A 16,238-nucleotide genomic window follows, 5' to 3' on the forward strand; every position below is an offset into this window, starting at 1 on the left:
TTCCTCTTCGTCCTTCTTTGTAATCTATTAACTGTCATGCTTCATGAATAGGGTCAATGGGCGCATGGTGACTAACATATTAAACAATCATCTCTGTGAGATAATTGACGGATGTTTTAAAAGTGAAATTCTAAAGATGTTTTTCAAACAAATTGCTGGGACAGTGGATTGTGAATGACATAATAGAGATGTATGAATTGAGAAACAAAGATGTGTCAGTCTCTCTCGTAAACCATTCCCTCTCCTTCCCAACATGTCATCGTCCTCTTCCTTCACACTTGTGTGAGTGTTGTATGACAGCCACAGCTGTCTCTCCTCTCATTTCTCCAATTAACACAAATAGACTGTTGTTTAGACTGCTCTAATGAGCAAACACTTCAATTTGTAAAGCTACTTTAAAAGTCTCGTTGACGCCCAACATTTTTCCGGCACTGAGCAAATTTCAGGTCTGCTGAGTGCGAACTTGAACTTTGTGAAATACTTCCAGTGCGTTTACTGTGAACACTGAGGTCGTACCCACTTTAAGTTACAGTTTCAGAGAGTGGCTATTTGATCATAATGTAGGACTTCCAGAGTGGCCCACCATCAGAAACAATGGAGAAAATGCATCCCATAACATTTTAACATGGAAATCGCTGTTGTATCATTCAGTCTACAGTAGCAGCCAATGTGTGGTGCTCAATGTAGGCCTACATTCCATGAGACTTTTGAAAAAAAAACATGTAGGGCTCGACATTAACCTGTTTATCCACTTGTGCTTCAGACAAGGAGGTGACAGAAAATGTTGTGTTGTTTGATGCAAGAAACCACTTCAGAAAATAAAATGCATTATTGTTCCCATACCATTATTACAGACAGATAATTACTGGTCAAAAGCCCCATTTCAGTTCCTGTAGGCCAGCCATATTGAGTGGAACCTCCGGACATACGATAATGGAGAAATGGAGAAAATAAGAGGTAGAGAGGTAGAAGGAGAGAGGAGAAGGGGGTGGAGTGGAGAAGGAATATGTGAGAAAAAGAAAGGAAGAGAGATACATTGTCCAAATAAGTTCAAACTGTCAGTCAGTTTGTCTGTTACTCTTGTACCATTCCCCATCATCTCCAATAGGCCTTGTTATAGACTGTCTCCTCCACCTCTCTACATCCCCTCTTTCCCTTCCTCCCTCCATCGCTCTCGCTTCCTCTACTTCTCTCAGTGAAGGCTCAGAGGGGGACCGTGGCTCACCCCTAGGGGAACCTGTGTTGTCCTCTGGGCTGCTGGAGACTTCCGCTGAAATCAGTTCATGGTTAAAGTCCCCCTCCCATTACCTCAGCGGGGACCACGCTGGAGAGATTGTTCTCAAGTTGGTGTTTCCCTGGCTGATTTTGGTTGTGTCTTAGAGTATTTGTGTGCATTTGACTGGTTGATGTTTAGGATACATTTTCTTCACACTCTGAAAGTAGGGGTTCATTTCGTAGCTCTTTAGAGACTATTGAAGCAGAGTGAAGGGTGATCCCGTCATCAAGAGTGACGATATAAACCCGTCATTGCTTCTATGATGTTTGTATACAGAGCATTTGATTTTATGACATGGCCAATTTATCGCTGTAAAAATAGGGTTGCATGTACAGTAGGTGGTAAGCTGGACCAATCGATAGGCAGGTTATTCAACCCTGAACGTCCAAAACAAAGCCTCAGTTGGATTGGGGATTGTTAATCTATTTTACTGTAAAGACCCAATCTAACCTCCTTCTTCACACTCACAATATGAGGACAGTCACAAGGACATGCGTTATGATCATATAATGTACATCTATAGTTTCGCCAGACATGTGACTACTGTATCAAACTGGGGCCTGTCAAATGCAGATTATGCATGTTTAAATAACTTTTTCTCTCTCTCTGGCTCCCTCTTTCTCTCTCTGTCTCCCTCTTTCTCTCTCTATCTCCCTCTTTCTCTCTGATACAGTGCCAGCATCATGCCTAAGCAAGTGGAGGTGAGGATGCACGAAAGTCACCTGGAGCCCATCGAGGCCAGGCCCAGGAACAAGTGTATCAGCTGCTTCTCTTCTCTTTTCAAGAACCTGCTGCTCACGCTCACTGTACTCGGTCAGTACAATCATCAGCTGTTTAACCAAGCACAATATCACAATCTCTCTCTCTCTCTCTCTCTCTCTCTCTCTCTCTCGCTCTCTCTCTTTCCCCTCGCGGCTCCCATAGCGGCATTGATCATTAGCGATCATAGAGAGGGTTAGAGATGTAGGATGCTCCATGCACAGGAAAACAAGTGCCCTCCTCATCCAGCAGGTGTACAGCATTAGCAGGGTAAGGTTAGATTTCTGAAGCTGTGCTTGAATCTAAAACAGCTTACAGCTATCAGTGAGCTTAAAAGGTTTGAATTGCAGACTGTGTTGTGAAACAGCCTCCCAGGGCCTGTGATATTTGGCAGGGATCTAGCAGCAGAGAAAGTGCTGCCTACTAGGGGGGTAGTTTGGGGTCTGGGCCTAGTTTTGTCTGGCCTGAGCAGGACAGAGGGAGACAGAGCCAGGGACAGGAACAGAGACTGACCACAGGGCCAGTGTGCAGACAAGGCTACAGGGGGCACGAGCACTCAGATGCCAGCTCTCTCTCTGGAGAATAGAGAGAGGAGGGGTTGGGGGTGGAAGGACATGGTTGGAGAGGTTGGGGTGTTGGGGGATCGGGGGCTAGTTTTCTGTTTAGGATACACTACCGTTGAAAAGTTTGGGGTCACTAGAAATGTCCTTGTTTTGGAAAGAAAATCATTTTCCCCTATTAAAATAACATCAAATTGATCAGAAATACAGTGTAGACATTGTTAATGTTGTAAATGACTGTTGTAACTGGAAACGGCAGATTTTGTATGGAATATCTAAATATACGTACAGAGGCCCATTATCAGCAACCATCACTCCTGTGTTCCAATGGCACATTGTGTTAGCTAATCCAAATTGTATCATTTTAAAAGGCTAATCGATCATTAGAAAACCCTTTTGCAATTATGTTAGCACTGCTGAAAACTATTGTCCTGATTCAAGAAGCAAAAAAACTGGCCTTCTTTAGACTAGTTGAGTATCTGGAGCATCAGCATTTGTGGGTTCGATTACAGGCTCAAAATGGCCGGAAACAAAGATCTTTCTTCTGAAACTCATCAGTCTATTCTTGTTCTGAGAAATGAAGGCTATTCCATGCGAGAAATTGCCAAGAAACTGAAGATCTTGTACAACGCTGTGTACTACTCCCTTCACAGAACAGGGCAAACTGGCTCTAACCAGAATAGAACGAGGAGTGGGAGTCCCCGGTGCACAACTGAGCAAGAGGACAAGTACATTAGAGTGTCTAGTTTGAGAAACAGACGCCTCACAAGTCCTCAACTGGCAGCTTCATTAAATAGTACCCGCAAAACACCAGTCTCTACGTCAACAGTGAAGAGGCGACTCCGGGATGCTGGCCTTCTAGGCAGAGTTGCAAAGGTAAAGCCATATCTCAGACTGGCCAAAAATAATAAAAGATTAAGATAGACAAAAGAACACAGACACTGGACAGAGGAATATTGGAAAAAAGTGTTATGGACAGACGAATCTAAGTTTGAGGTGTTCGGATCACAAAGAAGAACATTCATGAGATGCAGAAAAATTAAAAGATGCTGGAGGAGAGCTTGACGCCATCTGTCAAGCATGGTGGAGGCAATGTGATGGTCTGGGGGTGCTTTGGTGGTGGTAAAGCGGGATATTTGTACAGGGTAAAAGGGATCTTGAAGAAGGAAAGCTATCACTCCATTTTGCAATGCCATGCCATACCCTGTTGACAGCGCTTAATTGGAGCCAATTTCCCCCTACAACAGGACAATGACCCAAAGCACAGCTCCAAACTATGCAAGGACTATTTAGGGAAGAAGCAGTCAGCTGGTAATATGTCTATAATGGAGTGGCCAGCACAGTCACCGGATCTCAACCCTATTGAGCTGTTGTGGGAGCAGCTTGACCGTATGGTACGTAAGAAGTGCCCATCAAGCCAATCCACCTTGTGGGAGGTGCTTCAGATTACCTCAACAAATTGATAACTAGAATGCCAAAGGTCTGCAAGGCTGAAATTGCTGCAAATGGAGAATTCTTTGACAAAAGCAAAGTTTGAAGGACACAAATATTATTTAAATTAAAAATCTTAGATTTTGGGGCTTCACCATGTTTCATTGAAATGTACAGCTGTGTGTCATCCGCATAGCAGTGAAAGTTAACATTATGTTTTCGAATGACATCCCCAAGAGGTAAACTATATAGTGAAAACAGTAGTGGTCCTAAAACGTAACCTTGAGGAACACCGAAATGTACAGTTGATTTGTCAGAGGACAAACCATTCACAGAGACAAACTGATATCTTTTCGACAGATAAGATCAAAACCAGGCCAGAACTTGTCCGTGTAGACCAATTTGGGTTTCCAATCTCTCCAAAAGAATGTGGTGATCGATGGTATCAAAGGCAGCACTAAGGTCTAGGAGCACGAGGACAGATGCAGAGCCTCAGTCTGACGCCATTAAAAGGTCATTTACCACCTTCACAAGTGCAGTCTCAGTGCTATGATGGGGTCTAAAACCAGACTGAAGCATTTCGTATACATCTTGCCTTCCCTGCTCTATGTTTGTTATGAACACTGTGGCACAGGACCTCCTCGCCACTGCTCTCTCTCTCTCTGAATTGCACTGTCTCTGGTCTCTCTTTAGCATTGCTTCCCCTCTCGTCTTATGGTGTTTCTCTCATTCCCAGACACAGCATTTTTTCACACCACTTCATAGAAACTGACCCCCTCTTCCCCCTCTCATTCTCCAGGTGTGATTCTGGGGGCTGTGTCTGGGATGCTGCTTCGTTATGCCTCTCCCATCCACCCAGACATTGTCATGGTGATTGCGTTCCCTGGAGACATCCTGATGAGGATGCTGAAGATGTTGATCCTGCCTCTCATCATCTCCAGCTTAATCACAGGTACAGTATGGTAGAGTCATGGGTTCAACAGAAGAGAGAGAACTGCTGTTTCTCCTAATATATACAGTAACTATACACCGATATTTTAATGCCGATATAAAACATTTCGTTTTTTAAAATACAGTTTATTCAGTTTATTATTTATTAATTGCCACAGTATCAATCATCGTCTTTCACTATTAGCACTTCAAAAGTAACTAAGTACACTTATTTCACACTTCTATATCAACACATATTAGATACAATAGAGGAGAAATGCAAGGCTTAAAAATGCTTGTTTTGGCTGCAGGTCTGGCTGGTCTAGATGCCAAGTCTAGCGGTCGTCTGGGCACCAGGGCAATGGTCTACTACATGTCCACCACGGTGATTGCTGCAGTGCTGGGAGTCATCCTAGTGCTGGTCATACACCCTGGAAACCCCAAGATGAAGGAGCAGCTGGGAGATGGCCAAAAGCACGATGATGTGTCCAGCCTGGATGCCTTCTTTGACCTCATCAGGAACCTGTTCCCTGAGAACCTGGTGCAGGCCTGCTTCCAGCAGGTACAGTACACTAAATCACCCAGAAATATTTAACCAGGCGAGTCAATAATGGCCTGGGTGAGGCACTCCCAGAACGATTCAGTTTTAAGAACACATTTTCTCTTTGCGTCCTTAATCCTAGTTACCAAAAGTTAAATTGGGTTGAGATGTAAGATATTAAAGACTTTTCTGTCTTCTCTTGTCCAACCTCAGATCCAAACAGTCACTAAGAAGGTGGAGAAGGTGATTGAGGAAGACATCAATGCCACCACCACCTTGGAGGGCCTCCTGTCCAACGCCACCAAGGAGCCTGAGTTCATCATCAAGAAGTCCCTCCAGTTCAAGAGTGGCATGAACGTGTTAGGTATGGCGGCTTCTCTTTTGGACCAGGTCGCAATTGTTTCTACAACCGCCCAACTGAAAGAAACAGCACTTTTAAATTGTCTTTACTTCTTTGTCTGAGAATAAACCAGTGCATCGCATCATATCACACCTCAACGGAGCCCTGGGTGCAGCTCATTCTGCCTCACTAACTGTATCATATTTTTATTCATCGTCCTAAAAATAGTTTCTCCATTCACTACGATCCTCTCTCTCCATATCTCTCTGTGAGCCCATTTACTATGCTCATTCCCAGCTGTGATTCTCTCTCGTGATTGTGTGATGCAGGAGTGATTGGCTTCTTCATTGCCTTCGGCATCTGCATGGGGAAGATGGGAGAGAGGGCCAAGCTCATGCTGGAGTTCTTCAACATCCTCAACGAGATTGTTATGAACCTGGTTATCATGATCATGTGGTAAGAGATATTTAGCCTTTCAAGCACATTCTGTATGGATTTATGCTAGTCATAGACATGTGTGTCTACTTTATGAGTGTTTGTACATCTACATTTGATAATCTGGCATATATTGTAGACGTTGACTGAGATGGATACATCTTTCTCATCAGAATGTATACATTATTAAACCTCTCCTCTGCCCCTAGGTACTCTCCCTTCGGTATCTGCTGCCTGATCTGTGGTAAGATCATCTCCATTGATGACCTGGAGGTGGTTGCTAGGCAGCTGGGGATGTACATGGTGACCGTGATCGTGGGCTTGATCATCCACGGAGCCATCTTCCTGCCTGCCATCTACTTTGCCATTGTCAGGAAAAACCCCTACACCTTCTTCATGGGCATCTTCCAGGCCTGGATCACTGCCTTGGGGACAGCCTCCAGGCAAGGGCCACAAACATGGATGCCTCACTATTTACGCTATCTAACTGCTGTCACTGTAAATTTACAGATAACCTTATATAGAAAAGTATAACATCTGTCAAATCTTTCATATCGGTGCTGAATGTTGTGGAATATACTGTACGCAACAGCATTACTCTCTCCTACTGTACCTGTGTTTGTCTCTGTCAGTGCTGGTACACTGCCTGTCACCTTCCGTTGCCTGGAGGAAAACTTGGGCATCGATAAGAGAGTCACCCGTTTCGTGCTCCCTGTCGGCGCCACCATCAACATGGACGGAACCGCCCTGTACGAGGCCGTGGCAGCCATCTTTATCGCCCAGATGAACAACATCTACCTGGATGCTGGTCAGATCGTCACTGTCAGGTAGGGACTGCTATAGAACATATTTTCTGATCAGGGTGGGAGTTTCACTACCTACCTTCTTAATGTAAGTAATGACATAAACATGACATTACATTTAGGGAACACTATTATTCAAAGACACGTACAGTTAGCATACATAGTTATGTGTTAATGGATCATGCAGGAACTGAGCACACAATCTGTGATGCCAGTCCCAATATTCTAAGTCACTATATTATTATTATAGTCACACCATCTCAGTCTGAACGTGTTTCATGAAGTAGCTGTACCCATTAGCTCTTTAATTAAGACAGTCATTGGTTTTTGGACTTTTAAACTTAATCTGTAGAGCAATTTTAACCATGAAGTTGTTTCTCTCTTGCCTCTCTTTCTCCCCATGCAGTCTGACAGCTACCCTGGCCAGTGTTGGTGCGGCCAGTATTCCCAGTGCCGGACTGGTGACTATGCTTCTGATCCTCACTGCAGTCGGCCTGCCAACTCAGGACATCAGTCTGCTGGTTGCTGTTGACTGGCTCCTGTAAGTTGATCTGCATTGCTAGTGACTCAGAACCAAGTGCATGTAGTCATATGCATTAAAAGTAAAAATGAGCTTATTGTATACACTGAGTACTGTATACAAAACATTAAGGACATCTGCTCTTTCCATGACATATACTGACCAGGTGAATCCAGGCGAAAGTTATGATCACTTATTGATGTCACTTGTTAAATCCTCTTCAATCAGTGTAGATGAAGGGGAGGAGACAGGTTAAAGAATGATTTTTAAGTCTTGAGACAATTAAGACATGGATTGTGTATGTGTGCCATTCAGAGGGTGAATGAGCAAGACACAATATTTAAGTGCCTTTGAACGGGGTATGGTAGTGGGTGCCAGACACACCAGTTTGTGTCAAGAACTGCAATGCTGCTGGGTTTTTCACAGTTTCCCGTGTGTATCAAGAATGTTCCACTACCCAAAGGACATGCAGCCAACTTGACACAACTGTGGGAAGCATTGGAGTCAACATGGGCCAGAATCCCTGTGGAATGCTTTCGACACCTTGAAGAGTCCATTCCCCAACAAATGTATGCTGTTCCGAGGGCGAGGGGGGGTTGGAGGAAGGAGGGGGAGCAACTCAATACTAGGAAGGTGTCCTTAATGTTTGGTACAGTCAGTGTATGTACACCATGCTTTCAATGATTGTTATTTAAATTTGTTCTACCCCTATCCAAACCATTTTGTTTTTATCTCCACACAACACTGGTGTATTCCCAACCATTCCTTTTTCCTATCCCAGGGACCGGTTCCGTACCTCGGTGAATGTGGTGGGAGACTCGTATGGCGCGGGTATCGTGTACCACCTGTCCAAGGCTGAGCTGGATGAGCTGGACGCTACACATGGCAAGTCGGGCGACATCGAGATGATGAACAAGACCTCGTCCTACTATGATGACCTCAAGAACCACCACGAAAACAACTCCAACCAGTGCGTCCAGTATGCCGCTCACAATTCAGTCTTAGTAGATGAGTGCAAGGTACAATTCACGCTTACGCACATAGATACTTGTATATAGACGCCTAACATGCTGCATGCTCGAACTGCACCTTTTCTGTTCTCTCTTTCATTTTTCATGTTTGTCTGATGCCACTGTAAATACACACAGCGTTATTTTAAGAAGAAAATCTGATAAAGACCAAAAAAATACACGTGCTGTATATATTTCAGTGTGCATTCGCTTGGTAGCAGCTTTTGTGTCATTTTTAAGACTAAGAATACATTCCAAACTTGCAGAAGGTATTTCTGTTCATGTAAATACCACAAACACCTCTTGTGAAAAATTGCAAGACAGAAAAAAGGCAACCCACAAAGTGAGACAGCATCACTCACAAGTACAAGTGCAAATCCAAATCCGTGTGCTAACCAAAACAGAACAAATGTAAATGCTTTTTTCATAATGTCAATGAAAAGCAGTGCAATCTTAGCTCTGCCCCAACTCCCCCACTCTCCTCCCAGCCTTTTTCCTTCCCTTTCAACCTGCTGGGGTTGGATCTGAGAGAGAGGAAAAGCCATCTAAGCTAGGACCTCAGGAAATTACGTGATGAGCCCCAGCAAACCTCCACCCCCCTTCACTACACATGCAGGTTTCACCCCCACATCTCTGGCCCCAAATCCCTTGTCAAATGATGGGGCTTAAAGGTCTTTCCCCGGGCTGCTTCAGAGGCTGTGCTGGATTACTCCTGCTGCTTCGGGGCATCATTTATCAATTTGTGATCAAATTAGCTTTTGTGAGGTTTATGAGAAAGATGCTGTAGCGGTGCATTCTCTTCATACTCTGTCATATCCCTTAAAATGACTTCAAGTCCTCTGTCTAAATGTGTCATTTTAAAGAGAATGTAATTTGTGTTGGGATATAAATATTCAGAGAATGTGATATAGTCCTTCATTAGCATTGCATATATTGACTGAGCCCTGGCACCCTCCAGACTGGGACTGAGTGAATCTCAGTCTTTAGAGTTGAGATACTTTTGCATTTACACACTAGCTATTCTTGCTCGTTGTGAGAAATCTGTCTTGCAAAATTGGAAGATGCAAAGTAGCTCATGCAGAATCTGAAACAGTAACACTTTGAATCCACTGTTTGAATAGATCAAGGAAAGTGTTGGCTGCTATTATAATGTGGAGGAATTTGGGCTGCTTGTTTTCTAGTGCAGCAGGCCCTACTATCAAAGGGCCTACTGATGAACCCATTCATTTATTACAGGATCAAGGGTGTTGCTTAGCAACACTGAGGCCCTTGCACTCCAGTGGTCAGACCAAGACAATATATTCTGACATTTTTGTATCCATCCATTAAACTAGCGAAGCATGGCACAAAGGCTGTTTTCTTCCAATGTTTCCTCTCTTTATTTTCTTCTATGTCTTGGCTGTATATAAATTACCTCAAATAACTGTTCTAACATTTATCCAAAGACGCAAACCATTGTAGAACGCTTTGCAAAATAATGTGTACAGACTAAAACATAACATTGCACTCATTTTGTTGTATTTTGTACCTTTTTTTTTTTTTTTTATCTTTTTCGTTGTATTTAAGAAATGTTATATATGTCACTGCATGCCAAAGTTGTGATTATATGTTGATTGTTCTCAGGTCAGTAGAAAGGGTTGGTGCTCGTTAAGACTTCCGTGCTTCCATCAGCATGATCCTCAGTGGTTGTCCAGGGCTTCCTGATACCTTCAGAATACACCTGTCTTCTATATTATCTTAAATGTTATCATTGGAGTACAGAACCTATTTTTTCTTATGATAGTTTCTTTTTTTAAATAAAACCATTGCAAATGATATACCATTTAAAGTAAAAGGCTTTAAGTATATACTGCATGTGCAATTAAATGCAAACCAAAAGATCATAGTTGTTTTACAGTTCTTCTGGTGTCTGTGCTCAAAAGCATTAAGTCCAGATCATGAAGCATGCACTGTGCCTGTTCACGCAAATGTGTGAACCTGCTGTTTAGATCTCCATGGTGATTGCTTTCAGGTAACCTTGGCCACTAACGGCTCTACTGCTGCGGCAGCCGTGGCGGAGCGCACACTTGTTGAGGAGGAACCCCGGAAACGTGAATAAAGCCAGCACACAGATCCCCAGCTCCACAGGCTTTCCTATCTGGTGAAAAAATGAGTGAACGAAAAAAAAGAGTCATGCGAACAGAACTACTAATTGTTTTTCTTATGTAGCTTTATTTTGCATTTTTATTAGTCCCTTTACAGTGTTTCTAACCATCTATCTGACTGACTGAGATGAATAATACTAATTAACTTATCAGTGAAACGATAACAGAGGCATGTTTTACCTGTTAGAACACTAATGTGTGCATCATAGCAAACACTTGAACAACGGACATCAAGGCTTGGGAGGGAGGGTGGGAAGAGAAAAACAAACTGTTACTTAAATAATTCCTAGAATTGTTTTTATGAGAGCACTGCATTCAAAACAGGGGGGAGGGTCAGTGTGTGGGGGAGTAACACTGGAACAACAGTCCTTCAGAGTGTGATGGTAGCTGTGAGTTTGACACTGGCAATCTGGCAGTCTGGCAGTCTAACAACAGACGGAGTGTGGGACATAAGAGTTTGAATCATGCTAAACATAAGGTATGCCTGTATCAAACTCCACATTATATTTTTTAGAAGCGTGTCATTACTATTACCAATGATACCACAGTAGACAGCTGTTATTTGACCCCTGGCCCCTTTTACCTCACAAGATAACCTTTTACCTATACCTGACAGAGCCCCTGTAACCTATCTGAGTGTCTTTGCTACCTGCTATTACCCACAATCCCATGGGGGAACCACGTTGGTGATAATGTAGAATGTAGAGATAAGGCAGGGTCTGCAGACTGAGCCTTACTCCACAAGCACACGTTCTCTGAAAAGCACAAAATACAAAAGAAACATGGAACCTCTCCTCCCTACTTTATTGTTATACATTTTGTTGACTACTGTAAGGGAGAGGGACTTTTTCAATGTCGCCTCTAGTGTGAGATTATATACTGTATCTGTGTGATTTGTGTGTGTGTGATTTGTGTGTGTGTGTGTGTGTGTGTGTGTGTGTGTGTGTGTGTGTGTGTGTGTGTGGGTGTGTGGGTGTGTGTGTGTGTATGGGATGGGAGTGAGAACATGACATATCTCCCCATGACTAATAAGGACCAAACAGGCATATGATAAATCAAGCCAGAAGCCTTTGAAACGCCTCCATGACTTCACTGACAGTCATTGATATCGTCTTTTGGGGTTTCTTACTCTGCACACAATCCATTTGTAGCTAACTCCAGGTAGAAAGTGTCTCATCACTCATTTAAACTTCCAAATTAGCTACTAAGAAATTGATAAAGCTCTCTGCCCCGCAATTACTGCAACACATGAAAATCAAAAGTAAAGTTAAAATGTGTCCACAAATACAAATATATCAATATCTTCAGTTCAGGGCTGTATTTCATATTAATTAGTTCAAAGTACTAGGAAGTATTTATTATACCCCTCCCAGATATTCTGAAGCTATCAATTTCATGATGTGACGCCAACAATAATGAGAACCAAGAGTTTTTGGGAAGGATCTAGAAATATATCTAGAATCATAGTTTGTAATATAAAGCACAAATGAAGTTGTTTTAATAAAACAGAATACAAAAACAGAATATACATTGAATACTGAGTCCGTATAGCACAATTGCTGCTTTGAGTATAAACTAGTTCTGTCTGATTTTTGTATCCCTTTTTGACACTGATCTCTTTTCACATTCATCATTCATAATTTGAGGAACCCAATAAGGGAAACTATACTCAGGCTTTAGCATGAACTCCTTAGAATTGAGAGAGACACTTTCACAAAGTCCTCAACACGTTTAGCTGCTCATGAAAGAAAATAGGCCATTGACAATTGCCTTGTATAGCACAAGTTGGATATGAATGCTTGACTTTGAACACGTTGACTGTTTACCACCTTGACATTTTTTAAAGAGATTTTTTTGTATACTTACACCTATATGACAGAGATAAAGTTTCCCTTTACAACTATTCATAAGTAAGCTACTTTTATTAAGGGATTCTTGTTAGGAACAGCACACAAAAACTTGCCAAATTTTCCAACATTAACATTCCAGTGACTCAAACTTTCTTGGGTTCCCTTTTTGCATGAAAGCACAAACACACATATTTTATCAAAGATGGTACAGAACAACCACAGAGCTTAAATAAAAGTGCAAGTTTCAACAGGTTGATAACTCCCTGCACAACTAGTGGCCAGGTGGAGGTATTACACCATAACAATTTTTTTCCAGACCCTTAGAGGGGTCTCCTTAGTGATTAAACAACTCTAACCTCTTACCACAGATGCTGACGACTGTTCTCAGAAACCGTGTATGCTGCAGCTATGTGTATCATTGGTCTCATATGGTTACTACTGTAGAGCAGTCATCTGGATGCCTGAAATGTTAACTGCAGGCTTCCCAACTATTAGGTAGGAGAATTCTATCCCCCTAATGGAACATAAATGTCTAAAAAGTGAAACACACACAAAGTTAGATCACCGGCTGCTAATATTTAATGCGCATATGTGATTGTATGAGAGATGTTTTGTGCAGGTGAGGCGTTCTGCAGGTGTGGATGTAATTTCTTTATCCGTGTCGTGTCCTGCTCTCTTGTCTTGTTTTGATCATTTTGCTCAATGACAACCTTGCCTTGAAGATGTTAACTCTAAACTGTGCAGTCAGTTTGACCGTCATGACAATGCTGATTAAAGTAACACTAGAACAATGAACACTCACGTTCATAGTGCAGTACACAGTCCCTTAGTTACCTTAAACACTTTCTCAGTAAGAAGATCTACGCCACGTTGCTTTTAAGCTTGTATAACTGCCATCACACACAGACACACAGATGCAAATACACACACTCACGCATGCACACTCGCACACACACGCATACACACACACACTTACACACTTAAACCTGGAAGGTCACCACACACATTCTTACATGCAATGAGTGAGCTAAAGAGCACAGCATTGAAACCCCCGATGGCCCTAGGGCCTAACCTTTGACCTTGTGACCTTCAGTAACAAGTCCTCCAGTAGGGAGCGGATGCAGACCAGTATGTCATCAATGGGGATTGAGTGTTGGACCACTATTATGTTCAAACTCACTGTTTGCATGAAGTAAAAAATGAGTATAATTTTTTTACACCACTATCTTAAAAGCATGATATTGAGGTGCCTCCTTGCACTTTGTGTATATATTGTAGGTAACAGATATTTTGTTTGTTTGTTTTATTTGGGGGGGGGGGGGGGTGTTGACATGGTATGTAGAAATAGAAATTAATTGCTGTGACATTTTTTGTAATCCTCTAGAAAAATATAATCTATGTTCTGAATAAAAATAGATTAGTCAAAATGTATAGAAAATAATGTGCAAGAATTTTTATTTTATTTTTTAAATTTAATAGCTGTTAACTAGTTGTCTCACTTAGCTGTCACACACCAATATATAAATATATTGTTTTGTATCTAATGTAAGCGTTTTGAATGTTTGTTCCATGGAGATATGTTGCGTGCATTCCTTTTCACTGTACATAAATATATATATATAATTACTCTGTTCAATGGCACTGCAGAACGTTCCAGAGGTTACAATGATTTTGAAGCAAACATGTTGAACTGGAAAGACAAAGCGAAAGAGGAAGGAAAGTATCTGATTAAAGAAGGGAGTGCATATGGGGTGGTGGGCTCTTTCTAATTTGGTGAGATGTGGATGTTATCATGACTAGGTTTGCAGAAGAAGAGAAACATCAAATTGACCCTGTACGTACTATTAACTAATGAAACAAGCACAGCCGAGCTGTTCGTTACTTCAATATGACTGAAATAGCAAATCTGATCAGAATGTCAGGTGTAGTACCTGCCAAAATATATCTCCTCAGTTGACCAGATCCTGGTCAAAAATTCATTCGAGACTTTCTACCAGAGAACACCAACACACCGTTAGTGTCCACCATCTTGTCTTGTGCAGTATGTACTATGCTGTGGTAATTACAAGACATGGATATCTACACCAAACAGTAAAGGTTCATGTTTAGATTCTGCCTAAGAGTTCAACTGTAACAGTAGTGAGCCCAAGTGTCATATCCATGCACTAGCCTCTGTCGAACCAGCACTTTCAAACCACCAGCACCATTTCAATAAACCCTCCTGACACATATTGATCAATTTGCCTTTTTGCTTTTCCTAATTGTCATCACAATTGTCTGCACGCACCAACAAATCCAATATATTAAGTAAACGATGTCAAAATGGAAATTGATTGGCACAGTATTTCTAAGAGTAGCCAGTAGATCTTTAAATCTATAAGTCTGTATTCTACAGAAGTCTCTGTCTTTCTGATAGGATCATCCTGAGTATCATGATAACCTATCTATTTGAAAAGTTGTTGTTGTAATATTGATGTAAAGGGAGAGCTTACGTGGGGGGAGATAGAATATTAAAAAATAAATGCAAAACATATATGAATTATTTTCTTTACCAGCTCTGTGGTATTAAAGTATGTTCATATCAATAAGTGTTGTACCTTTGGTGTACATATGATTATGATAACTAATAAATGTTGATTCATAACTAAACGCGGTCTGTCCTTTTTTATTTTTGATGAACACAACTTACAAGACTGAGACCAAAATGGAATATTGTACTGTATAATTGCTACCTTTATACATTCTCCCAACTATAAAGTCCTGACTTTTCATGGCATACTGTACTGTACTCTGAGGGTTGACTGTCAGTTGATTGACACACACACACACACACACACACACACACACACACACACACACACACACACACACACACACACACACACACACACACACACACACACACACACACACACACACACACACACACACAAATCTTTTACTGACAAGTTATGAATAATTCACTGCAGCCTTTTGCTCTGGCTCTACTGGACCCCTGTCTCTGTGGTGCTTCTCCAATTAAAGCTCAGTAATTATGAGTGTCCTTCCCCCACATCTCCATTGAGATAGAGCTCGAGACATAGACAGATTAATATAGAGAAATAGATTGATACCGGTACAAAACTTAACAAAAGCGTAACAAAGGTGATGAATTATTATTGTATTGATGAAAATGAATAAGTAGTATGGACACATTTCCTTAATTTACTGTATTGCTCTGCATTTCTAGCATTAAAGACAAGCCAAACATACGAACTGGAGGACAAACAGAAAACTCTATACACAGGAGTAACAATATCAACTGAATGATAGGTGAGCACACTTGGTGTAAACTGATTGACACTTCTCTATATGTCACGATCGTCTATGGGTGAGAGAGAGGACCAAGGCGCAGCGTGTGCAAAATACATTTCTCTTTTATTTAGAGAAGGGAAAAACACACAACGAACACTATTACAAAACGAAACAAAACAACAAACGATCGTGAAGCTATAAACGTAAGTGCACACACAAGCTACAAACGTACAACATAGACAATTTCCCACAAACACCTAAAGCCTATGGCTGCCTTAAATATGGCTCCCAATCAGAGACAACAATAAACAGCTGTCTCTGATTGAGAACCAAATCAGGCAACCA

The 16,238-nt window shown here is 41.7% G+C and overlaps 1 protein-coding gene across 1 annotated transcript; it reads left to right on the forward strand.

Moving 5' to 3' along the window:
- The first annotated feature begins 1,956 nt into the window (after positions 1-1,956).
- LOC120053486 (excitatory amino acid transporter 2-like) lies at positions 1,957-10,703 on the forward strand. The gene is made up of 10 exons (XM_039000611.1): positions 1,957-2,089; positions 4,826-4,978; positions 5,268-5,518; positions 5,711-5,861; positions 6,167-6,293; positions 6,482-6,715; positions 6,905-7,099; positions 7,482-7,616; positions 8,377-8,614; positions 10,617-10,703. The coding sequence occupies exons 1-10, from the start codon at positions 1,960-1,962 to the stop codon at positions 10,701-10,703; spliced, it is 1,701 nt and encodes a 566-aa protein (XP_038856539.1). The 5' UTR covers positions 1,957-1,959.
- The last annotated feature ends 5,535 nt before the right edge of the window (positions 10,704-16,238 follow it).

This window comes from Salvelinus namaycush, chromosome 9 (assembly GCF_016432855.1).
Source record: "Salvelinus namaycush isolate Seneca chromosome 9, SaNama_1.0, whole genome shotgun sequence".
NCBI lineage: Eukaryota > Metazoa > Chordata > Actinopteri > Salmoniformes > Salmonidae > Salvelinus > Salvelinus namaycush.